General features: G+C 44.0%; 2 protein-coding genes across 8 annotated transcripts in view; one reads left to right on the forward strand and one right to left on the reverse strand.

Moving 5' to 3' along the window:
* Window positions 1-16,197, forward strand: part of ankrd52a (ankyrin repeat domain 52a) — a 29,278-nt gene extending 13,081 nt beyond the window's left edge. The window contains exons 17-28 of the mRNA XM_049016302.1: window positions 387-458; window positions 535-736; window positions 828-915; window positions 1,011-1,128; window positions 1,290-1,509; window positions 1,876-1,963; window positions 2,064-2,147; window positions 2,261-2,406; window positions 2,541-2,623; window positions 2,807-2,889; window positions 2,994-3,085; window positions 3,310-16,197. Coding sequence (XP_048872259.1) covers window positions 387-458; window positions 535-736; window positions 828-915; window positions 1,011-1,128; window positions 1,290-1,509; window positions 1,876-1,963; window positions 2,064-2,147; window positions 2,261-2,406; window positions 2,541-2,623; window positions 2,807-2,889; window positions 2,994-3,085; window positions 3,310-3,566 — 1,533 coding nt within the window. The 3' untranslated portion in view covers window positions 3,567-16,197. The remainder of the gene's footprint in view (window positions 1-386; window positions 459-534; window positions 737-827; window positions 916-1,010; window positions 1,129-1,289; window positions 1,510-1,875; window positions 1,964-2,063; window positions 2,148-2,260; window positions 2,407-2,540; window positions 2,624-2,806; window positions 2,890-2,993; window positions 3,086-3,309) is intronic.
* Window positions 16,198-16,799: 602 nt separating this feature from the next.
* On the reverse strand, window positions 16,800-27,272 carry slc39a5 (solute carrier family 39 member 5). Of its 7 annotated transcripts, none has more exons than XM_049016309.1 (12): window positions 26,717-27,138; window positions 25,370-25,592; window positions 24,520-24,669; window positions 23,455-23,656; window positions 22,894-23,071; window positions 22,641-22,810; window positions 21,737-21,862; window positions 21,400-21,469; window positions 21,116-21,280; window positions 20,695-20,775; window positions 18,665-18,855; window positions 16,800-18,408 (listed from the first exon to the last, which is right to left on the reverse strand). In XM_049016309.1, the coding sequence occupies exons 2-12, from the start codon at window positions 25,447-25,449 to the stop codon at window positions 18,259-18,261; spliced, it is 1,563 nt and encodes a 520-aa protein (XP_048872266.1). In that variant the 5' UTR covers window positions 25,450-25,592; window positions 26,717-27,138; the 3' UTR covers window positions 16,800-18,258. The 7 variants fall into 7 exon arrangements, with proteins under 7 accessions (XP_048872266.1, XP_048872262.1, XP_048872260.1 ...); XM_049016305.1 differs by lacking the exon at window positions 26,717-27,138 and adding an exon at window positions 27,181-27,272 and having other exon boundaries at window positions 16,802-18,408; window positions 23,455-23,653; window positions 24,520-24,728; XM_049016303.1 differs by lacking the exon at window positions 26,717-27,138 and adding an exon at window positions 27,181-27,272 and having other exon boundaries at window positions 16,802-18,408; window positions 24,520-24,728.
* Between the last annotated feature and the right edge of the window lie 305 nt (window positions 27,273-27,577).

The following is a 27,577-nucleotide window of genomic DNA, read 5'->3' on the forward strand; positions in this document are numbered from 1 at the left end:
TCCCTGCCTAGCCCATCTTGCTCTCTGACTTACTGACGCACATGTAGGTGAGAGTTGGCTTGGCAGCCTCCTGTAGCAGAACTCATGGAGCTGGAGGTTATGGACCTCCCTCAAGAGCCCATAGACAAGTGACTGTTCTGTCAAGGCCCGGCTCGAACTGGCGACCTTCTTGTCACTGGCACAGAAGCTTAGTGTCACCTGGTGCGGGGTTTGCTGTCGTTCATGCGGCTGCAGAAGTGCAGACAGGAGAGTCTTTGTTCATGGGGAGTCTGTGGAGGCTGCAGGAGTGACACTGTACACAAACGGGCTCTTTTCACGTGCTCCTCTCTGACTGACAGTCAGGGCACTGTAGCTCACCTCCCCAACACACCTCCTTCCTTGCCCAGCTCCTGGAAATGTCTTTCAACTGCCTGGGAGACGTGGAGAGCAGCGCCCCCATCAGCCCGCTGCACTTAGCTGTGAGTATGGCCCAGCAGGGGAGGGGGGGTTCTGCCGCAGCCGTAAGTGCCGCGCCTCTGAACCGTGACTCCGCAGGCCTACAACGGCCACTGTGAGGCACTGCGCGTGCTGGCGGAGACCCTGGTGAACCTGGATGTGCGTGACTGTGGCGGACGCACCGCGCTGTACGTGGCCACGCAGCGGGGACACGGCGCCTGCGTGGAGGTGCTGCTCGCCCAGGGCGCCTCCCGCCTGCTGAAGGAGCGCCGCCGCAAGTGGAGCCCCGCGCATGTCGCAGGTACGGGCCCCCGGCTGCCTGCCTGGGAGAGGCGCTCGGGTGCCGCTGACCTCCGACCTCATGCTTCATTCTGTGCGCCCTCCCCCCCCAGCTGCTTACGGCCACACAGACTGTCTGCAGGCGCTGATGGACAGCGGGGAGCGGGACAACGTCCCTGATGTCATTGATGCCATGGGACAGTAAGTGGAGACCCCACCCCCCCGCCCGCCTTTCCCAGGAGTTCCTCCACGCTGGGCATCAGGAGATAAGACTGGCGGTTCTCCTCCCTCTGCAGAACCCCGTTGATGTTGGCCGTCTTGGGTAGCCACACGAGCTGCGTGAGCCTCCTGCTGGAGCGGGAAGCCACACCAGATGCGGGTGACAAGTGGGGCAGGACAGCCCTTCATCGGGCGGTGGGTGAACGGCCCGCTGACGGCCTCTGCCTCCCTAACTAACCCATGGAGCGCTTCTTGGCACTTGGCATCTGCTGCAGGCCCTGTCCAAACGTGGCACTGTAGACTTTGCCCGGTTCGTTGAGCTGGTATGTGACTGACCTCCTGGCTCGCTCCCACAGGCGGTGGTGGGCTGTGAGGACTGTGTACTGGCCCTACTGGAGCACGAAGCCTATGTGCTGTGCCGGGACATCCGGGGTCGCACCCCCCTGCACCTGGCAGCCTCTTGTGGGCACACAGAGATCTTGGTCTGCCTGCTGCAGGCTGCCGCCCGTACTGACCCCCTGGACCCTCTGCTGGACTACAGTGGGTACAGCCCCCTGCACTGGGCTGCCTACCATGGTGAGCACCTCTGTTGGGCTGGATCTGCTGTCCTCTGTACCCAGGATGGAAATGTGTCTAGATGTGGAAATGTAAATCCTTCGGCAGCGTCTGTAGCAGAATTTGCAGCATAGATCCCCTTGTACTTGTATACTTTTGCTTTGCTTGTAACACATTTTTATATTCTTTATACTTTGTAACAGCACATTACAGCACCCACTTTGTCACATTCATATCCATTATGTAAATGTAAGCTTAAGTGATGTTGCTTCTCTAGGACATCCCTATCCCACCACTGCTGTGGCAGTCCGTGTTCTGTCTTGTGGCTTCACACTTTGCGGCCCTTTGCTTTTTTGTGACCTGACCCGTCTCGTCTCATCTCTTCAGGGCATGAAGACTGTTTGGAAGTTTTACTTGAACACAAACCATTTAGTATCCAGGAAGGCAATCCTTTCACTGCACTGCACTGCGCTCTGTGAGTATCCTGTCTGTCAGTGGTGCTCTCGACGTGCCCCTTAACGACCTTCTCGTTAAATACATGGAGTCTGACGGACATCTTTTCTGTTCTCATGTAGCATCCGTGGCCACGATGCCGTTGCTGAGCTTCTAGTCGAGACCTTGGGCTCCCAGCTGGTCAACATCCGAGATGCCAAAGGAAGGTAGGCGGGCCGGCCGGCCGAAGCGCTCTACTCTCCCGGGCCGCGATCTGCTGTCTCATAAGCTTGTGCTGCGTTACTCATAAGAGCTGCCCTCTGCCTTTGCCCGCCTCCAGATCCCCGCTGCATGCCGCTGCCTTTGCGGAGAGCGTGCCAGGGCTACAGCTGGTGCTGCGCCGAGGCGCAGAGGTCAACACCGTGGACCACGCCGGGCGCTCGGCCCTCATGGTGGCTGCCGACCGAGGCCAGACTGCAGCTGTGGGTCAGTCTGAGGCCAGCCTGGCCGTCTGTCCTTACTGGGCTCATGTTATCATTAGTAGTGCTATTCCTAAAATTCGTCATTAAATGCTGCTCTTATTTTTCTGCATCTTTGTATGATTTTATTGACTCCTGCAGAGTTTCTGTTGCACCGCACCAAGATTGACCTCTCCCTGCTGGACATGAACAAGAATACTGCCCTTCACCTGGCCTGCAGCAAGGTGAGCCTGGCCGAGGGTTGCTCTCCCAGTCCAGGGAACTGTGCCCTAGAATGACAGTAATTCATTTTTATGCAGCATGGTTGCGCCGTAATGGACGTCAGTGGTGTCTGTCTGCTTGTATGTGCAGGCATTACTGCTAGTGCTTCTTTGACCTAGTAATAGCTGTCTCTGTCCTTGGCCCAGGGTCATGAGAAGTGTGCCCTGCTGATCCTGGGCGAGATCCACAGTTCGTCCCTCATCAATGCGACGAACAGCGCGCTGCAGATGTGAGTGTGCAGCCGTGGGTGACCCCTCTCCCATTTCGCCGCGGTTAGCTGTGCGCAGAGCGTGTTGCATGCATGTGCCTGACTGCCGGCTCTCTGCATGTCAGGCCCCTGCACATTGCTGCACGGAATGGCCTCGCCTCTGTGGTGCAGGCGCTGCTCAGCCGAGGGGCCACGGTGCTGGCAGTGGACGGGGAGGGTGAGTCACGCACTTCTGTTAAAACCTTTTGCTGTTGCCTTAATGTCCTCTGGCTCAAAAGGCACTGAGGTCTGTGCATCACAGAAAAATCAGTCAAATTTTTACCCCATGCAGATCAGGCTGTAATGCAGTTTCGGTTAGTTTTTTCTCATATTCACCCACTTCTGGCTTGACCACGAGCACACCTGACGGTCTGCTTATGTGTCACCTGCATGCTCCCGCAGGTCACACCCCAGCCTTGGCCTGTGCCCCCAACAAGGACGTGGCTGACTGCCTGGCCCTGATTCTGTCTACCATGAAGCCTTTTCCTCCCAAAGAGCCCGCCGGCGCCACCTTCAGCCTCAACCTGCTGAAGCACTGCGGTATCACTGCAGCCTGCAGTCCCATGCCCAACGGCAACCTGCGCCATGGCAACCTTCGCCACGGTTATGCCAAGGAGCGTCACGGTGCCGTCGGGGTGGATGGCTGCTTCTCCGAGTGAAGCCCGCTGCCCTCTACCCGCCACTCCACCCTTCCGACCCCCATCTGAAACCTGTTCCCTCCACCGCCCTTGGTGATGCCTGCTGTAGGTGTGTGCGTGAGAGAGAGAGAGAAACACCCTCAGGGGTGCAGCCAGCCGGATGCCATTGCAGCCTCCCTCTGTCTCCTCATTCTGCCCTTCTTGGTGGGTCCTGCTCATCATGGAGCACTGTGGTCCCACCCGAAGCTCAGCAATGGGTTGACGCGGGCAGGAGAGCCCATGCTTCTTGAGCTCTGAGGGAGGTTCCTGGCAAATCCTCCTTTGGGGTTGGCTGCCCTGCTGTGGTCTTGGGTCTCGAGAGAGCAGCGTGTAAAGAGCCGCACAACGGCATGTGTGGGGCAGGCGGCCCGCAGCCATGGTTATGCTGTGAATGCAGATGTGACCCATCACTGGTGGGGGGGGGGGGGGGGGGAGAGAGCTGTCACCCATGGGGGGAGGGATCCTGAGGAGCCTAAAAAACCTGTGGTTAGACCCTTTTGAAGTGTTGGGGGGGAGGGCAGTGATGTCACATGGGGTACCTTGGTCCATCTTAGACTGTAGGCGGTCCAAAACTGTAAGGGTTTTTTTTGGGTTTGAGTTGGGTGGGGGTGGGTGTTGGGATGATAACCTTCTGTAATAATTCCTCTCCAAAAATCCCCCCAGCCCTGCTGGTTTTCCCTTTTGATAATCCTTTTTTTTTTTAAAGAGAACAATTCTAGTGTTTAGTACTGAAGCGAGCTGACATGCGTCAGACAGGAAGCGCACACTTTGAACCCAGGCCGGAGCACAGGGATCTTTAGCTCCAGCAAACCGCAGCAGCACCTCGCAGCACTTGCCAACCATGATATGATAGCAATTAGCCTCAAATTTGTCTCTTTTTACGCATGAGACCTTTTACAGTCTTGATGGCACTTTTAGAATTTGCACAAATTGTGGATAAGGGTTGTTTTATTTTTTATTTTTCTTAAGCTTTTCCATGTAGCTGCTAAATTTCATCTTTCATTTCATAAATTTAAGCGCTTTTGCTCCACATTTTTGAATCACAATAACTCATCTTCATATTTTGCTTTTGTGGTGCCTTTTTAAGATATTGATATTTTTTTTGAATAAATTGTTTGCACTTTTTTTCTTGTCAGAGGGTAAAACTAATTGTTTTGGTATGAGACTGTCACTTAGTCCGAAATCTAGTTGTTTTTGAAGCTGGATTGCTGATGTGTTTACATAACCAAAGGTTGTATTAGTACTAGGAAACTTGCTTTTAACTGGTGTACTGACCAGACAGCCATACTAAACTGAGATCAACATGTTCTCCAAAGTTGCTTTGGGTAGTTTTATCAAGATAAACGTGTTCTCAGTCATCCATCACTTTGCACAAAACCCTCCACGTTTCCATTGAATTCTTAAACAAGGGTTTGTAAGTGTGATACTGGCCTAGAGCCTGTATTAGCAACACATGCAAGCTGCTTTAAATATAGCGCCCTCTGCTGGTGAATGAATTCGGCCAAAGTGGAGTTGTGCCCATGAGGCTACAGGTCCAAATCCTAGGAGGAATCGTTGACTGGGGATAGCTGTCCAGCTTGTTCAATTCATTTAAGAAATATAAGCATGTAGCTGCTTGGGAATGCATTCTGAGAAATGAAATGTGCTGGCTGTGATAGGTAGCCTGAAGAGAAGCAATTAGTTCATATTTCATACCTCGGGGGCAAACAGTCACCATGCTGTTTGCCCTTTTATTTAGCTATAACCTGCATCTTATATATACTTGACAGAAATATTTAATGACCTCTGTTACTACCATGCAACCTGTCTGCTGTGCATTCTGATGGCCTGGCGCTTGTCGATACCTCACAGGTACAGACTGAACTGGGGGAAAAATATGTAAAAAAAAATATATATATATAATTAAAAAAGACTCCCCCACTCAGTGAAACTTGCCCATTGACTGATGCAGAATGTGCTGCCCTACCCCATCTTACGAGCTGCTGCTTTCAGAACAAGGGACTGTAGATGCTGTCTGCTTATTGTAGCTCTACGGCTCCACCTACCAGCCGTTGTGCACAATAATAGCTACATTTTGAAGTTTCTTAATGTAGAAAACTGCCGGTGGAAAGGTACCATGCCATCTGCTTTGTATTACTTGAATTTTTTTCCCAGTGTTATTCATAGTCTTAATGATTGGATCACTGTGTGTCTATCTGTGCAAGCTTGTATGACCTAATTCCAGTTCTAATAAGGTGTTCACCAAAAAATAATAGGGTTTCCATATGCAATTTTGTTAGTCAGCAAATTATTGAAATTAAGTAGTGTTAAAGTACATTGGTATTAAGCATCTGTAATTAGCATTATTAAATGGAATTAGTGTAATTAGCTCACTCAACCTTGTAGCTGTAAACTCTAAACATTTGCACTAAGTCTGCATGGTATATTGAGCCATCTTAAGTTGTATTCTCCATTTCTCAGCATGAATGGTTTTCTTGTATCTCGTCTAGTATGGCTGACCTCTGGCACTGAGAGCAGACTGAAATTTATCGTTAAATTGCTCCTTTGTTCCTGAATTTTGAAGCAGTTTTTTTCTTTAAAAAAAAAAGGACAATCAGTACTGTAAGGGCTTTTTGTTTTGTGGTTTTTGTTGTTTGTTTCTATCCAAAAAAAACAAAATCATTACGTCATGGTATTCCACAAAAGTAATGGAGTGTCTCAGGCCTGTGATTCAAAGTGACTACGCTTGTTTGTTCCTTTTAACCAAAAACAAAGCAAACCACCTGTCGTGACTGTTTACACTAAAATGCTTTTGTTCAATCTGCTATTCCTTATGCTTAATTGGATTGGATTTTATAATCGCCCGTAGTATTCTTCAGTCGCATTACTTATTCAGCTCATACCTAGAATTGTTCTCTCTTCACCCTCGTACTGTTGTGGCAAAGACACAGCAGATGGCTTTTGAAAAAAATAAAAAATACATGGTCAAACATGGTAATCGCTTGGGAATTAGTGGTAGGCAGGCTGTTCTGGCGCCAATAGCACATTTCTTTGATTCTTCTAAGTAATAAGTAGTAAGATGAGGAATCATTTTTGCATTTTTATTAAAAATTTGTCACTTGACGATTTGGTTCCTAATCAGATTCAAAAGTCGGCCTGGGAAGGAACTGACTGTGGGTGGGGGATTAGCAAAGCTTCTCATGCACCCAGGTGTGGCCAGTACTGGTGTTTGACAAAGCTCTTTTATTTAGCAGTTTGAAGCCTTTAAAGACAAGCTTAATATCTTCTACATTTTGGGGAATAGCCAATGCCAGAAGCAGCAGCATTGTTATTCCCCTTTCTGTATGGTACTACATGTGCTGAAAATGATTGTATTGAGCTACCTAACTTTTTATTATTTTTTTTGTTTTCTGAACCCCCCCCCCCCCCCCAACCCGCCATTGTGATGATGACATCACATAATCAAGCCATTAGATAATGCTGATGTTAAGCTTTTCTCAAGCAGAATAAGGGCGATGTCGTCTCCCCCTTAGCTCAGTACCTTTGTAACCTTGCATTCTCAGTGGCTTTTTTTATTCTAAGTAATTTCCTCATAGGTTCGTTTGAGTGGCTGGGCAAAAAGCCGTCCCCCCCTTTAAAGAGAGCCGTCCCCTGTAGGTGTCGACCGGGAACATGGGGGGTCGTCACGGGCTATATGGGGAAAGGCCGTCGTCGCCCTCTGCTTATTCCCCCCCTCCCCCGATTTCACTGACTTCGTTTACAAGTTTGGAGCATTGATCCATGCAGTTTCTGGGGCTATGGGATGCCAGAGAGCTTTTTAGAGTAACCTATGAATAAACGAGTAAAAAAAAAAAAATGATAAATTAAAAAAAAAGCAAAATCCAAAAAAAAATAAAAAAATCTGTAAACAAACATAATACAGTTCCACTCAGCCCTGATCCAAAGCACTTGTTTAAATGATTAAGCACTTTTATATGTTTAATATCTATATATGTATTTACATGTGCGTGCACACGTATGTGCGCGACGTGTGTTATATATGTAGATATTAAAAATAGGAGCTTGAGCTGGTGACTTGTAACCGTTTTGCAGGGGAGAAACTGGCAAAACTAACTGCTTCTCTTGTGATCGATCAACAAAGGGAACCGGCATAGACGGCGCGCACGGGGGGGTGTGCGCGTCCCAGATCGTGCGTGTGCACACACGTGTGCGTAGCACAAATACATTACACGGTGTATTTGCACTGCCATTCATTTCATGAGTTGCCAAAAAACAAAAATGAAAAGTAATCATGAATTAGATACTGTGGGTGAGACATATAAATGGACAACTCTGCTGAGCCATGAAGTAAAACTCACTTAAACTGAATGTATAGTCCTTAATTTGTGCGTATTGAGTCGTTGAGTAATGATCAGCTTTGTGGCCCCCTCACGGGATTGGCTGGCTGGGAAAATACAGAGATGGGGCGGGGCTTTTCATTATAACCATTCAAAGCTGACTGTTTCATGTGGAATACCGCACCTTGTCAAGCTATGGTGTGTGTGTGTGTGTACGCATGCGTGCGCGCCTCTAGATGCACATCCTCTGTGTTTGAGTCACTGCAGGCTTTTATCAGAGGTTAGATGAATGAACAGTGTTATGCATGTAAAATATGGTGCAACTGGACCACCCCAATCCTGCGGATGCTGCTGTTTCTTTTTCCTCATCACTTTGTGTGTACCAATCTGTGATCTGTACCAATGAACTATTGGAGGAAGCTGCAGACTGGTTTCCTGTGCTGCCATTGTTGAGAATCAGCTTGTCAATGTCCTAATATGGCATTGCTTGTTAATGTCCTAATATGGCATTACAATAGTCCCACACCTATCATTGGCTCTGTGAGAACTGGACACCATTGAAATTCTACAAATTAAATGCACCCTGCTGTAGGAGTTGTAAAATTGCCTTCACAGTTTTAGTCATTGTGTTTTGTCATGCCTTAACCTTTCTTGTGTTATGAAATGCACCTTAAGGATTTGGCATTAATCAGATTATTATAATTGCCTGTAAATGAGTCCTGCATTGATTCAAACAGAATGGACAGTCTTTGTTGCTCTGAAGTGGACCTGCAAAAATACGGGGTCGCGATGGACTCTTGGGGTTGGAGGAAAGCTAACTGTTAGTGGGTGGTGCAACTTGACAGGTTATGAATGCGTGTTTGGGGCACAACTGAGCGATTTTGTTTGTGTGTATTGTTCGTATGTGGGCCCAGGAAGCTTTCTGTGAGTATGGACCATAGGGTCATGACAGTGCCCAGTGATGCAAGGTGGTAGCTTACGTGTCCAGGTTTTTATTGCACAAATGAATGGAGGACTGGGAATGAGAAGTAAGACCAGTGTCCAAAAGGCAATGCAGGAAGGCAGAAGATGGGAAGAAGCTGCCGTCAGTTAATGCACCTCCTTTAAATGAAGTTTGAGTTGATTCATTAGCACTGCTCACAGGATGTCTAAGCTAGGTATGGGGGGGAGGTTCTGCAGCTCACTGTTGTAGAAAAACTGGAACAGGTGGTCAGATGTAAATGAGCTGACATGCTTGGAAGAAGATGAATGTGGTGGAGAGGGCAAAGTCTCTAGCACTTGTGTGTTTTTATTGTAGCTGTGGCTGTAGTATTTGTGTGTTGCTGGTAGCGTATTGATGCCAGCCAAGGCGTCAGTCTGCTCGGAGAATGTTCCATTTACCTCCTTGGGCATACGTGTCCCTATTACTTGAAGCATCCATCTAAGGCAATAGTAAAAGTAATCCCATTTACGTTTTCATTCCCAGTGAACCTTTGCCTTAAATCGGGCGACACCGTGGAAGTTTACCACAGGCAGGAGTGCCTAAGACTATTGTTTTGTACGCTGAGTTGGACGTCTGCACTCGGCAGATCATGCGTCAAATGGAAGTGATCAGACTGTAGTGTCTGCGCTTACACCTATTTGGTAGCACAGGACTGACAATTGCCTTGTAATATACCATCTGTAATATAATTGTACTCCAGACTTTTGTGAAATGTAAAATTTTAAAAACTCTATATTAACCTTCGGAAATGAGATGTCAGTGTTTCTAAGTGTGTTCAGCCAGTTCAGAACATCTCTCTGCGACATCTTTCCCTTTCCTTTACAACTGGTGCTGTTTTGCTGTGGTTGCCGGGTGGCTTTTAGCCTTTTTGTTATGATAATTTTTAATTCTGTTAACCTCGATGGCACTGCTGAGGCGGTCCCTCGGCTCTGAGACCGGGTGGCCCCGTAGACGGTGTTATCGGTGGGGTGGCTGGTGAGGATATGTTCTGTTAGCTGGCGTTTGGGGAGCCGGGCAGCTTCGCTTTCGCCTCTGTCTGCCCGGGCTGCCCACTCAGCCCTGGTCCAGCTTGGTCCAAAGCTCAATCTTTACGTTAATGCCTTTCTTCCTGTTCCTTCAGAATCTCTCTTCACAATCCCCTGAGCAGCTGGTCACCCACACTACGCTCGGGTAAATTGTTCTAGGCTCTACTGACAGTTAACATTTATCTCTACACGAGGGACAGTGTGTGTGTGCGCTTTCAAATATGTTCAGATGGCTTCACAATCTGAATGCTTTCTTGTCCTTCATAGTTATTTGGCAAGCAACACTCACTTTTTTTCTTTGAAATTATTATTTACATTTTTGTGAATTGCTTAGGTAGTTGTACCACCAGTTTAATGATTTCATTGTGGACGGACATGGCAGACCGGCCATCTTCCACAACCTCAGAGGAATGTCTGCACTGCTATAGCCTGACATGACGAGAGACCCTGATCTTACCTCAGTAACAGTCCGTTATTGTCAAGGGAGATGTCTCTGCCAGACTGAAATAACTCACAGATGTTTGTGTGTAAAATGTACATGCGCATATATCTGACAAATGCTAAAACGCGTATGCAGTAATACAGTACTATATAACTTTTGAGGATGAATCGTGACTAAGTGGATTTACTAATGGCCACGTCTGTACCTTTTTTGTTAATGCTGTTGAATCAAGGAAAGCCTTATTGGCCACTAAGTGAATAATCCATTGTAGAGTTCTAGTGTATGCCCTTTAAATGTAACCTTTTTTAAGAACTATGCAGGATTTTTTTGTTCTTCAAATTATCTAATTGGTTGTAACATCAGAGTTTTAAGAATAATTAGACCGATTAAAAACCAACTCAAATCTAACTGTGAGGCAAGTCCATTTACTAGTTCCCTATTTGACAATGCCCCTCCCCCCAATTGTCTTATTGGTACTACATACTGTGTCTTTATAGGAAATGTCGCAACTCCCAACAGCCTTTAATCCGTCTAAATTGTATTTTTAATACTACGTGAACCCATGTGATGGTGTTGAACACATGGATTGGTGCCTTTTTATTTTTTACTCATTTTTGAATACATGCATCAGTGCATGGTCTTCCATTAATACCTCTCAAAAGCCTTATTAAAATAGACACACTTAAAAATGATGAAGGGCACATTTCAGAGTTTTTGCTATTAAGAGTTGCGAACGACTGCTGTGAGACATTTCCTGGAAACGCCCCCCTCCGCCAAGTCTATGCCACACTGAGTTTAAAACTGAAATTGAGACAAGCCCTTGTTCTGTGATCACACGTTTAGCTTCCCGTTCTCCATTCCAGTCACCGCGGTCCATCGGATCTTGGGTGTCTTCGTTAAGGGGTGGAGATTTGAAAGCACAAATCCAAAGGGGCTCACACTCGTCTAGTTTCCCTTCGGTTTGTCACTGATAGATCACTGCTGCTGGAATCCCTCTGGTCCTGCCATGTTGTCCCTCCTAAGTAGCTACTTTTCCTCTCTAACTGAATGACTAGACTACAATAAGTGCTTTTGATGTATTTCACTTGACATTTCAAGTACACCGACCACACCGGAAGAGCAATATTTAACGCCGTATTAGTGCAATGCTATGTGGAGTGGTTCATGATTTCTAGGGACGGCTAGCCTAACATCAGACTACTCTTGATGACCGTTCGTATCACAAAATTGTTGGCCTTCATTCTGTGGCTTCTACAGTGAAGGAGAATATGAAAGCCAGTTACAAATGACACGGTCAGTTGCATGGGCGTGTGTCATCACAATTACTCCTGCATCCATGCACCCAAAGTAATCATTTTTTCGAACTTTGCAGTTAAAGATCATCATTCTCCTTTAGTTGGATTATGGTATCCATAAGAGGGACCTACTGAAATAAAGAGCAGCTCCTGCAGTACTTATCTTGGTCTGCTGTGCAGGAAAGCCAGTCTTGTGTGGAATTACAGGGCACAGCCATGCCATGGGGGGGAGTGTAATTTAAGACGATTTGATATAGGTTTATCGGTGTCTGGGTCAGTGTTCCTTTTTTTTTTTTTTAATTCCACTGTAAATTTCAGCCTAGCCCTAAGATAAACCTAGGGGGCATTCATATTTTAAGATGCATTTGTGCACTTGCATTGGAAGTGGTGTGTAAGAAGGTATGGGATGCTTGTTTTAGCCAAAAATATAATTGTAATGAGGATAATTTTGTTTATACAAGTTATGACTGGGATGTACTCCCGTTGTGAAGTTTGGCACTCGGTGTTTGTTCTCGCTTGGTGCTGTAGCTGTGTGTCCTGTTCTGCATCTGTGTCCTTTGTAGTGTGTGTCAGTGTAGTTAAATCGGAAGTCTTCTACAGAGTGATGGCATGATTCACCACCCCTGTTTCCTCCAGATATCCTTTTGAATGGGTTTGAATGGGTAGTTGTGCAATAATTTCACACTCTACCACACTGCAGGTCCCCTACAGATACGTGGCATTGTTTCAAAAATCCCCTTCAAGACAGGGCACTGGATGTGACATGCACTGAAATGTAGGTAACAGTTTGCAGCCGCTGTCTTGGGCGTCGTAGCTGGATGTGTTAACAGTGGCACTAATTTTAACTCCAATTTCATGCAAATGACTTGATTATTTGGTCCGAGGTGAAGCAGACAGTGTGTTGTTTAAATTTTATATTGGCCAGTGCTTAAATGTTTAAAATCCCAAGCATTTTGGCTCCAGCTAGGTTAACAAGAATACTTGCAATATATGCCTGCAACCCCCCCCCCCCCCCCCCCCGCCCCAAAGAAGTAGCAGCTCTGTGATAATCTGTTTACTTAAAACGCATGGTTTTGCTAATTCTCAAATGTAGCTGGCCTCTGAGAATAAAGTACAGCTTCAGATACTGCTTTTCTCATGAGCCCTACACACGCACACGCATATTTTATCATACCTCGATTACAGTAGTGATATCACTGCACAGGGTACATGCTCAAGTCCAGGGAAAAGTGGTAGCCTGGTGTGGCTGTCCTGTCAGCTGTGTCACAGCGTTCTGCGGCCTGTGCAGTGATGGCAGAATGTTCTATGCAGGTTCTGATTGCCCTGCCTTTTGCGTGGAATTTCACCTCCGCTCAATACCTCCTGAGTGGCTGGGGTCTGTGTTTTTGTCCTTTATTGGGGGGCGGGTTAAGGAGATTAGTTGAGGCTGGAGCACAGAGCTGACCGGCAGAGATGGTTCTCTCTTGTCCTTTGGTGATTTAGTGTTTCCCATCCTGCCACAGTGTACTTGACCTTAGGTTTCTCTTCGTCTAAGCTTGGATTTCAAAGAGCAGGAGCTCCACTGATGAGGATTGTTCATTATTTAATTGCCTTCCTTCTGTATGTGTCTGCTCATGTGGGACACAGGGTCAACAGAACTTCTGCATCTTGTATGTCGTTGTTGTTGTTAACCTCTTACTCTACTGACCTCAGTCAAGTCCTTTTGCAAATGGAACCTTGTGGATTCTCATCAAAGTGGGTTGCAATGCAAAGATTGCTGCATCGTATATCTGAATAACCTTTTGTTTGTAGTTATTAAAAAATGGTTTCCCTGTGTCAATTTCAAGTGCTTTAGAACATTGCTGTACTGTGGTGGTGGGGGGGGCGGGGGGAGGGGGGGGGTGATGCGCGTGAGCATAAGTGTGTAAGTGTAGGGGCAGACGCCCCATTGATGAAGACATATCATCTGGAACAGGGTGCACATTCAACCAAGGCAACTAAGCTGCTCTTTGAGTAGCACAGTGACACAAGTCTCTCCCTCTTTCCAGAGGTGTGTCCATGGGCTTGATTTCCCAGTTTACAGTATTGTCACGTGTCTGTACAGTCCCATGACTGTGGTTTCCATTTGGGAACAGGAACTACATTCCCTTTGAGAGAGAAAAATTTGCTGTTTGCTTAGAATTGAAAATAGATTAAAATTAGAATATCATTTGGGTTTTAAAATGTTTTAAGAGGTTAGTCAATTGCAGTTTTTCGGTGTGATTTTTATGTTGTAGTCTCAATGACCTAGTAATTTAAGTACTAAAACTTGTAGACTGAAGGGCTTTCATTAGCTTGAAACTAGGCAGATTTCCTTTTTTTTAACTTTGTTTTTGCTTGTTCCATATTTGTAACAGACCCATACAATGACCTCTAACCTACAGTGGCTTACTGGTCTGTATCATGAGCTTCATTGTGCACTGTGGCCGACACAACATACCGACTCTCTAACCAGCCTGGTCTCCTCAGTGTAATGTCTCGGTATGCTGTCCCCCCACCCCCACCCTCTCTCGTCTTCCCCCTCCTGCTCCTCCACTTATTGTCTTTGTGTGCTAACAGGGTCGAAGGTCCAAAAAGGGAATTTGAATCAACATTATGCTGTGTGCACACTGTTACAGGGTGCAGTTTCATCGTTTTAATCGTGCAATGTGTGGGCTGGCCGAGGCCCTGCAGTTCTTACCCGCGGCTTACATGTTTCACAGTAGCATGTCGGTGTATGGTCTGTAGTTGGCCTGAAGTAAAATACTAGCTTGCATGAGCTGCTGGTTGGAGGCATTTAATTGCTATTGGCTGGCAGCAATCCCGTCAACCAATGCGGGAGATGAGAGGAATAAGGTCAGTGGCTTGTGTTGACCATCTTGCCTGAGACATGAGAAATGGACCTCATGTCCATTCGGAGGAATAATTTTTCAGCAAGGTGCTGGCCACCCCACTCAATAGTGGTTGGTACCGCTGTTGAGAAAAGGAGAGACGGGAATCTTTTTTTGCTTTTATTTTTTTAACTTGCTTTATTTTCTTAGCACTAATCATTGTCATATATTTTTTGTAAATAAGAGGTTAAGTTTCGGGACATTGGGTATCTGAGAGAGCCTGAATTGCTACTGTAGAGCTGGTTAGAGGTAGCACCCAAAGCATATGTGTTTGTATGTTGAAAGCAGGGTGTCCTTTATCTATCCTGAATACCTCATAGACATATCTGCAAATACAAATGGTTTAAGTGTAGGAAATGCCATCACCAGCATGTATCCGGGCCCTGAGCGAACAGCAGGACCAATCTCATCTCTCCTTTTCTAAACCACACCTATTAGATAAGATAAACGCCTTTCACTGTTCAGATGCTGTACACTTCATCCTATTAGTGATCATACTGATTATACTTAGAAGTAGTTTTATTCTACCTCCATATATTACAGCTCAATGTATCTAGCAGATATACACCTGTGTGGTGACAAATCTATATATGGAAAGTATATCATTTTACCATCTGCAATGAAAAGGTGTGTGTGTGTGTGTGTGTGTGTGTATATCATTTAAATATTTATAAATACATAAATATAACAATACCACTGGAATGTGAAGCCAAACTGTATTATTTCTCTCTTATGGTTCAACAGTAGCACATACATAAAACTTACATCCATCTTGCACAATCTTTTGTCGAAACACCTGGTGTTTTCTTAACCACCCATATTATATTATGTATTGGATAGGTACTAGACATTGGCTGTCTCCACCACCCCCCTCACCTTTTCCTTTGAGATAAATGGTTGGGGGTAATAGTATGCCCCATAACTTCTACTATTGCACCTGAAAAAGTGTAGATATGAAGTTGAGCCATACAGTTTGATTCAAGTTTACAACTCTCATGGCATATGACGGTGTGTGTGTGACACTTTGGCACAAAAGCAGCAAACGTGTGTGTGTGTGTGTGTGTGTGTGTGTATGTGTGTGTGTGGTGCAGGGAGGTGTGCACAGCCGTGCAGAGGTCGTCTAATCCAGCCTTACGTCTTCAAAATGCCAGTCCAGCCATTGTGTTCTGCTCATTCTGCCCCAACCTCCTTCCATGCCCACTTTGTTGTTGAAGCTAAGAACACTGGTGTATGGGGGGCAACATTACAGGTGGGAGGGGTGGCCTAGACATTATCCTCCCCCCTCCCCCAATTTCCTGAGAGAGGAGAGTGGTTTGGGACACCCTTCCCTCCCCATCCCATGGGGGAAAAACACAAACCCTAAAGCCATTCATGACTTTATGTGACAATGCAATCCTGAAAGCACTTTTGCCTTGTTAACTCATTGTGTGAACTAGTGAACGGTTGTTTGTTACAAAAGGATGTTACATACCTGTAAAAAAAAAAAAAAAAAAAGTCATGATTTAAGGGAAAAAAATCTGCATTGTTCTTTGACATTAAAAGATACAAACTTACAGGCATTCAACCTTTATCTATTTTATACTCTGTATGCTTCGGCCAATGAGTCTTGTTATTCAGTATTGTGGCTTAGAATTGGTTATGTTTAAATAAAGTGCTATTGCTTAATATCTATTGTTGTCTGGCTTTCTGGTTGTAGTCCATTCTTGTGCAAAGGACATTCTATGGAAAAGGCTGTGCTGTACAGAGAGGCTGCAGACCACCACCCACACGTACGTCAAAGGATTGGACTGTGTCAGACTGCAGCTTCTGCCCTAAGAGTCGTCGTCGACCGATGGCTCATATGGCTGGTCTTATTAGCATAAGCGTCCGTATTCTGTCCACATTAAGTTCTAAGCTAGTTAGGACTGCAACAATTAACATTGATAATGAGTAATAAAAACAACTGGTGACGTTTTGTCAACTGCTTGCATTTTGGGGGTAAATTGTGCATAGTGCCATAAGGTTGTGATGTTAACATCGGTGTGTTAAGCCTAGCTGATACCCCCATGTGTGGTTATGGCCTGAACACGCACACCTGTGAGCCCAGGTTACCAACAAGATGAGATCCTCAAATCTGTCTTCAAGTTGAATTCTTAAGTTGGAACAATACAGTACGTAACAGTAAAAAAAAAAAATTAGCTACATGCAGTACTGTGCTGTACGTCGAGCTGACGAACCGAACCGCTGAAAAATTTGTGGTTTATTACGGATTTTTTAAATTTTTAATGTCATGGTGCCTGTCGCTTAGCAGGTACTGTGTATGTGTGCTTGTGTTTATATGTTGGGGCTATTGCAGGAGAAATTAACGAAGTGGTCTTCACTGTGTGGCCCCCAGAGGACCGAATTGAGAAAACAAGCAAATTATCCTCACCATCAAATTTATCAATTTAAAGAATATGTATTTTTAGATTTTATTTTTTTTTTAATCCAGATGCAATACAATTTTGCCAATAATGTGCAGCAAAATTAAATAACAATTAAGTGAAGCAGCATCAAGATTACTTCCTGCTTGCCAGCTTTTAAAAAGGAAATGGTGGCCCTCATCTAAAATGAAGTGAAGAAGACTGCATTAAGGGGAGAACCCTAAATTTCAGAGCACCATCGCTGACAAGTCAAGCAACCGCACGGCACTGGCAAGAGAACAACTCTGGCGTTATCCCTGTCCGCAAGTCAGGTGTTTTTAACCCAGGGATGCAGGTTGTCGCGGTCGGTGCGTGTGGATGGCAATACCATTCCACCAGACCAGTGGTGTGCAGATGTATTGCAACAAACAAACACAAATATTGTATCATTAAACTTTTATGGGCAGTTTTAAGTTGTTACTAGGTTTGGGTGGTAATACAGTACCCCATACAGTAATTGTAGTTTTCTGTAGTCCTAAAACTAGTTAATATATCCTACAGCAAGACTAAACAATAAAATGCACCTGTGGAAAAAATTGCTGCTGGTAGTCAATTGTGTGAAGTACTGGGAAATCAAGTACTGGTTTCAAAAAATACAATTAAACTCTGGTAATAAAGTACTTGTAATTACAAAAATAAAATGAGAACATCATCTCTTATGGCCTAATCTGGATGCTTTGAGATACCACCATATTTGTCAGATACCATCAATTCATCTACAGTAGCTGCTTGTCACAGGGGGGGCTGGAGCTGATCTCTTGCAGCATGGGGATGGGGTACATCTCAAATGGGGCGCCGATCAGAGGACACACACACACACATATATACTACAGGCAAATTAGAAAATTAAGTAGCCTAACTGCTTAACTTTGAACTGCAGAAGGAAAGCTGCACAACAGGGAGAACATGCAAACTCCAGACAGAAATGTCACTGACGTTTACTGCTAAAACCGGGTGATATGCACGGAACCTTCGACTCAATGTTCAAATTCAACGGCGTTCAAATTCAATGGCATTCAAACTTGGGTTTCAGCCACAAGAAGGATGCAGTAAGCGGCACGCCTCACTCCGCATGCATGCTTTAAGGGTTCAGGCTTCTTTTCACCGATTAAAAGTGTCTAAAAAGAGTACCCTGCTGTACAGTAAAAACCAGCTAAGTTTCACTAGCCGAGTGCCAAGGAAACACAATGTTGTGTAATCCAAGATGATTTCTAGCACTACCGTTTCCAAGTCCAGATCTCAAGTGTCACCTCGCCTGGCAGCTTTGGGTGCAAACTCCTGGCTATCAGCCGTCCCCTAGGCTCAAGGCGATGTCTTCTTCAAAGAGCGCAATGCAGAGCATGATGCCCACCCCAGCCACCAGGCCCACATTCTGCAGAAGGAAGCAGGTCAGCGGTGCCACTGGCCCACATTCTCCATGCAGCATTTCAGGCATCTGCAAAGAGGGTGGTTTTCATGACTGCACACAGTGGCTAGTAGTCATTTTCACACATTCAGATTGTTGGCTTATGTGGCACGTTTGCTTTTTTACCCCCCCATCAATAAACACTTCTGAATAAATGGGTCTCCCCAAACTGTGTTAGCATGTACATGCTAAAGTTTCTCTTCTTGTATCTTGAGGGTGGTTTGATAAGACATCCACAGGCCAGATTCACACCTCAGAATCTTCATCCCTGCCACTCTACACCTACCATATCAGTGAGTGCCACGTGCAGGAAGACGCCAGCCGTTACTGCCAGGATCCAGGGGGAGAACTGCGCCAAGTGGTGGCCCAGGACAGTGCCCACCGCCAGGCCCAGGAGTCCCAGTGCCGCTGACATCCCACTGAAGAGAAGCAGCCTCCGAATGGGCCAGCCAGCCGCCAGCAGAACCGCAAAGTCGCCTGAAGAGCAGGTGAAAGATCCACCACCGTTCAAACAAACCAAAAAGTGCTTCAGCTGAATAAAATAACTGAAGTCATTCTATACAGAATGGAATTTGAAATTAAACTGCAAGCAGACTGAGGATTAGCATGAACGAGGGGGCGTGCATAATAATGCAGCTAAGGTCTCTTGGGCTGCTGTAACTGTAAATGTTATATCATGTAAATGGGTCGTTCCATATCAAATCATCTAGTGTGTTCCAGGTCACCCTCTCCGATTCCTATGAGAAGAAAAAAATCATAGGTACTCCTATACCAAACTTATGGAGAAATCCCAAATATTGAATCTGTATTAGTTTTGTCAAAAGTATCGAAAGAACCAAAAAGTATCGATTGTATCATGCATAGAATAGCTTCAATACTCATTTTTCATAGTATCGACTCTACAACCTCCAATTTCTGGTTCACTCTGATTACAGAGGCTCGTAGGCTACCAATGCACATTCCTCAGTGCAGTGTCGCTAAAATGACTAGTTTAGAGGCGTCAGAGCTTTCACCACTGCACTTAACCGATAAAGAGCGTAGCTGGAGTGGAGTCTGGAGATACTTTGGCTTTCTGCCAAATGAAGACAGTGAACCACCAGACGTATGCAAGCCTGTATGTAAGCTGTGCCACCACACAACACTGACAAAGGGGGCAACCACCACAAATATAGCTAAACATTTACAGGGACAACAAGGGACGCAGTACAAAGTTTCGAGAGATAGGTATCGTATTTCTCAATTAATGGAATATTAATCAGTATGGTTACGGTTGAAGGGGACACGTGAGTGACGTTTTTCTACGACTTAAAACTTTTTTTTGTAGCGTTAAATATTTCCTCATTAAAACAAAGGTCTGCAGTTATTTTTACCCCTGGTTCGTGTTGATCAGTGTTGATGCTTCAGATATAAAAACTTAGTTTGGCAGAAAAACTAAATTGTTAGAAGTGCTGGTGCTTTGAAACAGATGAAGAGAGCATGTAAAAGTAACGCATATACTGTACGTCCTGTTATGCATTGTAATAATAAGAAGAATATAAACGCCTCATTCTTAATGGTGTTTATTCACTGCTAGTGAATTTCTCTGAATGTGATTGCAATGGCTATTGCTGTACTTAATTTTATTATTCGACTGCAGTGCAGTTTTTTTGATACAGTGACATATTTACAAAAGGTAAAATTTCTACTGCAAACAATATTGCAATTGAAATAAATTTCGAATTACATTGTGTACTATGTTGAGTATCAAAAATGGTATCATGACAAAACTAGTCTCTCCCTAGTTTCAGTACTGAAACTACAGGAAAATAACTGACAAGTTTTAAGTGACAAGCTGTTAAAGGGGGAGTTGTGTTGAATTTTTCGCCATTTCCACAAACTTGTAGGAGGAACAGTACATAATATATAGCTGACCTAATTATATATTTTTAATTCTACAAAGTTAACCCTATTCACAAAGTTTCAGGGCTGCAAATTTTATATCAAAGGAGCTACGATTGTTCAGAATTCAGACCGAAACACTGAGTTGGCAAAATCCATAAAATTTATTAAAATTTGAAAAGGCTGTAGTTTCAGACCTTTACTATTACTTTCAAATTCCCTTATTTTTCAGGAGAATCTGAGAGGGCGACCTGGGAAATTTTTCTCAAACTGTGTGATTTGATATGGAATGATTCATATGCTGTTTTAACTGAGAGCTTGTGCATGTTACCGATCAGCCCTGCGTGGGGGCTGTAAAACTGACAGAGTCTCCAACTGTAAACATCAGCCTGGATTCTCAGCGCCTGCCGACCAGAGAAATGCTGGAGGATCGGTTACCCAGCTCATGAGGCAGCTCGTGGCAGAACACGGCCACAGTGGTGCTCAGACCCCCAGCCAGGCTCCGTGAGAAAGCCGTTCCTGGGAGGAGGACAGCATCACAACAGTTTTTACTCCATAATCCTCGCAAAGTGCTTAGAAAACATGGGAAAAGTGAATATAATTCTGAAAAATAAAAAAATTTAAATATTATTTATTGAAGAGGCACATAGTCCTGGAGGTTTTCCACCTAACTTCTCATTAATAAACTAACATACCTGACTCAATGAGTGGCTAAAGTGGTTAACACAATGTACAACCCATACCTGCACAAGCAGGACTGAGCACCACAGATCAGTAATCTATACCAGACAGTTTTACAATTATCAAAAATTCATTCAGAAGTGAAATGAAAAATAAATATATGTCTCATTCCACCCACCAATAGCTAGTCCATCGGTAAAGTTGTGAATCCCATCCCCTGTGACCACCATCCACACCAGACTGGCCATCCCAGAATGCCTTGGGGCTGGATGTTCGTGTCTATGTTCAAAGTCAGCCTCATTTGAGCTTTCAGTGGGCCGGGATTCTTCCACAGAGTTCTCACCTATCAGAGACAGATAAAAGGGACCAATAGAAAGCACAGTGAGAAACGGCTGCATAGGTGCGAGGGCATGGGCGCCTCTCACTGTGGCCTGGTCCCAATTCCCCAAATTAGAGGCTCACCCTGCAGTGCGACCAGCTCCCGCGCCTGTGTCGCATTTTGGGCTGAATTATGCGGTTCCTTGTTTTCATTCTAATTTGAAAAGAAGTAATAAAAAAAAACAGAAAAAAGTTAATTTGCCCTTTAAATTATTACTTTATTTAAATGTATTCAATAATCAAGATAACCAAAAGGGAAAACAAGTACTATTCTAATATGCTGCCTCGTTATAGACCATTGGCACAAATTTTTTTTATATTTATTCTATAGGATAAAAAACTAACCCCTATTCAAGCAACGTTTTAAAAGTAAAAAAAAAAAATCTCTTTAATTTCTCCCACACGCAATTCCCCATTTTACCTTATGGTGGCGGTGTAGCTCCATAATGCTCTCAACCAGGAAGAGCAGATAGAGCCCTGCCAACACGCACAGGCCCTTCAGCACTGAATTCTGCATCCCCGAGGCAGAGTGAGACCCCGAGTTTGCCTGCACAGCACAATGTCATGTCACTGAAAACAGAGCTTGTTTTATTGCAGTTTTACTCGGAGATAAGTCCAACCGTTTAGTCAATGAACAAGAACAATTCCAGGCAAATGTTAAAGTTTTGAGTGACACTAATAAATTCCATCCACTCTAACCTGTAAACACTAATAAGGATAACTGTATATTAAGAATGCAATGGTTACCAGTTTCACTGTAAACCACGGTAGAATCCCCAACAGTTAGTACTGCCATTTAAAATTTTAATTATCATTAAAACCATAGTTGATTACCACATTTTGGAAAAACTCACTGCAAATCCCGCCCAACATCAACCAAAGTTAGCAACAGTCTCCCAGACTTAGGTGTGCAAATGGATGTGTTTCCTCGGTGAAAACGTGGTGGAAGGCAGTGACAGCGCTCCGGAAATTTTTTATGTTAAATGTACATTTGATATGGGTATCATACGTTTACGTACATTATGGAATTGGCTGTTATTTTAATACTTATGCAAATGAAAAATACAAAATGATGATAATTTTATGTGTGGTTTTCAATATAAAGCTTCAGTAAAATCATTTCAGTTTGTGTATCAGTCCCTGCAGCACTTTTTTTTTGCTCACTATAATCATGATATTAAATTTTCATACCGTTTCATCTCTACTGTGTATGTGGTGGAGGGTGTAACAGTTCACTGGCAGATGACGTCTGCCTGGGCCACACCTATGTACCACTGCGCCACGACCTGCACACGCAGTGGCTCTGTATTTGTGAGGCTACTTACATGAGGAAGAAGGTGTAGCAGGGCATCCCCACACAGTGTGCCCACAGCCAAGGCCACCATCGGGCAAAGGAGGCTTTGTAGGAGGGCTGGGGTCAGCAGGGGCACCGCCCCCAGGGCCAGCAGGGACGGCAGACTAATCAGAGTTAGAGCCAGAGAACCCCACCCCAAAGCTGAGGGAGAACCACAAGAGCAGAGAGATCAAGACCAGAATAATGAGTCTAGACATATCGATCATATTAGTCCATGTGTCTACCTGTAAGGAAAAGCACGCCGCTCTCCTCTTCTACAACATCCTCTTCTGTATGTCGTAGACAGACCCTGCTGTCAATCTGGTGTAGGAGAGCGGGGCACAGGAACGTAAAATGCGACGGGGTGATATGTGAGGCTTGTCCAAGGCCAAAATTCCACAGCAGTTGAGTGACATTCAAGCACTGAAACAAAAGCAGAGGAAAATACGAGGTACAAATGCATGCAAACATGCAAGTGAAATGAATATGAGAAAACTTCTCACTTGCCACAAGATTTTTTTTTCTACCTCGGGGGTTTTAAAATTTAGAAAAAAAACTATGTGTGGTGTTCTGAAGAACATGTAGATAAAAACAGTTTGCTAACAAAAATATGCAGTAAATAATGGGAGTTTCCCACAAGAATCATGGTTGAAGTAAAGGTGGAGCAATCACATCATTTTAGAAAGGGCAGCTTCTTTAGGTATAGATTAAAGGTTAACTTCTAATTGTGATTTGACAAAGGTATCAGTTATGAACTTTGTACATTTGACAAGCTAAAGACTTCCCAGTCCCTCATAGATACGCACATTCCCGTGAAGATGGTTTTTCGTGGGGTGATCGGGGGCAAAGTATGGGGTTTCAGACTGTGATCGTCCAGGGCTGGGAAGGGCGAGAGAGGACGGCCTAAAATGATCCTTCCTTTCATTTCCACTGTCCAAATGTTTTCCGCCATTCAGGACATTGGAAGCAGCTCTGCCCTCCTCCCATGCAATCCCATCTGGCAAGCTTCTTTCCGAGGAAAGTAAAGTGATCAGCAGATGTGTTAGAATGGAAAGCACTGCTTTGGGGCCGTTTAATTTAATTAACGACTAATACCACACAGTGCTTCATCTGTATTAATGTAAATAAGGTCACACAAATTTGCTCAATAGTTCCAACAGCAGTTTTGGTTCAAAGTGTCCCTAAAGACTAACATTTCTTCCTGGGATCTAGAACCAAGACACTATGTTGATCAAAACAGCTCAAAGAGCCCTTACATCATAAAAAATTCTAATAATTCATTAATCCAAGAATACAGTGCACTATGCTGGCTCTTGTACTAGAAGCCTAGTGTGTCATCACCATGCGTCAGTTCTGTTCTGCTCATCATCATGACTGCATGTGAACTTGTGTTAAAATGCAGTTGTCTGTAACATTCCTCGGCTAATTCATGTTCTTGGCAAATGACCTGTTTTATAAACCACCTATACGTTATACTGTGGTTATAAAAAACAAACTTCATTTAACAATCCATGAAACTTTTTTTTCCTCTACATATCAATATCTTACTTGAGCAAAGTGCAATATGCTTAGATACACTCCAGTATGCTTATGAGCCATTTTCAAATTCAACATTTTGAAATACTGTTCAATGAAGTCGACGCTCCAGACAAGTGTTTCCCTGACTGATCCTCAGGGACAGAACAGGTATTTTCTCCCTCCCAGCTCCCAGAGCAAAAATGTGGACTATCTGGCAGGGAGCTGAGAGAGAGCAAAAACGTGGACTGTCTAAGGGTCCCTGAGGACCGGGTTGGGAAACACTGGTCTAGACAATTAAAAGGAGACTCTATTGGCAGTTTCTGGTTCCTATGATGGCCAATTGCTCCTCTCACCTGTCCCAGTGCGATACTCCGCTGGAAGAGGCAGGTGGATGAGAGTGGGCGTACGAGGCGGCTGGGGGGCCATCCTTCGCATCCTGCTGCCTTATTTCCAGCACACTGACCTCCCCCAGGCCCAGGCTGCCCAGCAGCCTCTGAAGGCCCCTGTAGGAGAGGGTGCCATTCTCACCATATTGCAGGAACAGTCTCCGTAGGTAGTAGCCCTGACCGGAGAAGAGTGCAGCCAGAAGAAGGATGCTTGATGAAAGCGGACTAATATTCACACACTTAACATTGCACTTTGTTTATAGTAAGAAACTTATATTGAAAAAAAGATACAGACGCTGCCCGGGTGACGATGGTCCATGTTACGATATTTCAATTTTACGATGGGTAAATGTTTTCAGTACATTATTCAATAAATTAGACATTCAACATTTTATTAGAAAATAGCCTTGTGTTAACGATTTCACCCAACTGTAATCTAATGTAAGTGCTCTAAGCATGTTTATGGTAGCTAGGCTAGGCTGTGATGCTTGTTAGCTTAGGTGTACTGAATTAAAATGCATTTTCGCCTTACAATAGGTTTATCAGAAAGTAACCGCATCGGAAGCCAGAGAGCGTCTGTATTTAAAGAGTGACTGATTTGCATTTTGGGTGCTTATGTGTTCTGTATTGTCCTGATTATTGTCCTGGAAAGCGTGGTGATGTCAGTAATGATCAGAGAATACAAACCCAAACAACACTGTAGCCTTAGGCAGATATATTCTTCATGGTAATATAATTCAGTTGGAAACAGATAAGGAGGAACTTGTCTGCCAAACTCTCATGCTCATCCAACTCTCTAGCTGGCCACCATCCATACCTGCTCTTCAAAAGCTTCATCGAGGTATCCTGTTCCAGTGGCTTCTTCTCTGGTGTCATTCGAAACAAAATCATATTCATGCCTGTGGTGTTTTTCTGTTGAAAGCGTAGGCCTGCTCCATTCCATGCTTGAGGTAGAATTTACTTTGAAGCAGAAGATTTGTGTGCGTGGAACGGCAGCCAGACAGAGACACATCCAGCATCTCAGCAAGAGCAACATTCTCCTTGGAAGAAATTACTATAAATTAAAGTCTTCCAAACAAAACCATAAACCTTTCAGAAAGCAGGTTGTGCATCACACTCTAAGAAAAAAGGATAATAATCTGTACCTTTGCTTGTCACTGGGGCCGTACCCTCAAGGGTCTGCCAATTTTACCCTTAGCTGTAGGTAATATACCATTTAAAAGTACAGAAATGGAGCATTGATGGTACATTAATGCTGTTTGTACCTTTGCGATGTTCCTCAGAGTACAGCCTCAGTGACAAGCAAAAGTAAAATTTTGTACCCTTTTTTCTGAGAATGCAGGCTGCAGTATTATGACTCAGAGAATGCACTGCGTAAGGTGATTTGCATTGCAGACAAACCTCTAATCAATTATATATAAGATATATATGCACAATGTAACTGTTAACTGTGGCATGACAAAACCTGACAGGGTGTCCCATTAGTGTGGTTAGAATGATTCTAATTTTATTTGCAACGCAGTAACAAAATGCTAGTGACAAAGCTAATTTCCTAAAGTAAGAACAAACTGATCGGTATTATATATAGAAGTATCGTATTTTGATACAATATAAGCTCGAGAAAACGTACCTAAACATTGCTGCTTAAAATATAATTGGTTGGCCCCTTACATTCACATTTAACCTTTATGAAACGTGACATATTTTGATATAGTTAACCTAACAAGCCTAATAACCATATTTTCAGTACCACAAAGTAGTTTACAAGAGCCACGACATTAAATGTCGCATAGAAAAATACACGTGTTCCACTAACTTGAAAGAAACAAGACAGACCAAGGAGATTTATGGAATACCATAAATATAACCTAAACAGTACCTGATATCGAAGTACAGATTGTGCGGTAATTCCTCGGTACCTCTTTATACATTACCGCAGAATTCAAGGACTTTGTTGTAACCTAGTTTAATTTAACCTTGTAATATTTAGCTACAAACTGGTGGATATGGTGGAACACCAGATTTCATTTAATTACATACAGAAATCAGGCACCACGTTTAATTTAATTTCATTAACTTCATTTATCGTTTGTCACTACATACGTCTGACGCCCTTTTACTGGCTGCAATTGCTTTAATGTAACAAAAGTGTACTACATCTTACCCGATGAGTAGATTTTTTTCCCAAGCTGTAGAAATTCGTCCAGTTCGTACAGGTGAGGTTTTAGACCTCCCTGTCTGCACGCGTGAGTAAAACCTGCTCGTAGTTTAGTTAATATTTACACCGATCACTGGCTAGCAAACATAACTACCGCTGAGCTGCCTTCGCTGAACCGACCACATCGACTTATCTCAGAAATAATCAATTGGTATCAGTTTTGCTTTGTATTTGTTGATAAATTTCGACTGTTTAAACCGCTAGTATATGCAAACCTGAGACTGATACGTTTACGCACAACAATCTAGAATAAAACTGAAAATCTTACAGAAGTATAAAATAAATATTTCTGAAAATGCTATAAAAATAAAGCAACATCGTATTCTGATCTTGCTTTACGCTTAAAATCAAAGGTTTAGATCCTTAAATTTAATGATGCGCCATTGCATGCCTTTTGAAGAATAACCTACTTCCGTAACTCCATGGTTGCCTGCAACGCAGGAAAGTGTTTAGTAGCAGAATAATACCAGACTTAAGTGCTGGAAATACATCCTGCGTGTTTGTTTGCAAAGATATGACATGGATGGCTATCCAGAAATTAAACTTTTACGTTGAACAGAATTATGCTTGTGAACTTAGTTCTGACATGGATAATTCAGATAATTCAGCGTTTTTATTCCATATAATATGTAAATATCATGATTTAAAAAAATTAATGAATGACCCTTAGTTCATGTTTGTTTCTGCACCCTGGACCGTCACTTCTACCAAGAGGGAGAAGTAGCTACACACTTCAACAGTTTACTCAAGACATGTGTAGTGCCGCAAAGCACATTATTGTGCCTCTCTGCTTTTGGAATCCTTCAG

Source organism: Brienomyrus brachyistius, chromosome 6 (genome assembly GCF_023856365.1).
Source record: "Brienomyrus brachyistius isolate T26 chromosome 6, BBRACH_0.4, whole genome shotgun sequence".
NCBI lineage: Eukaryota > Metazoa > Chordata > Actinopteri > Osteoglossiformes > Mormyridae > Brienomyrus > Brienomyrus brachyistius.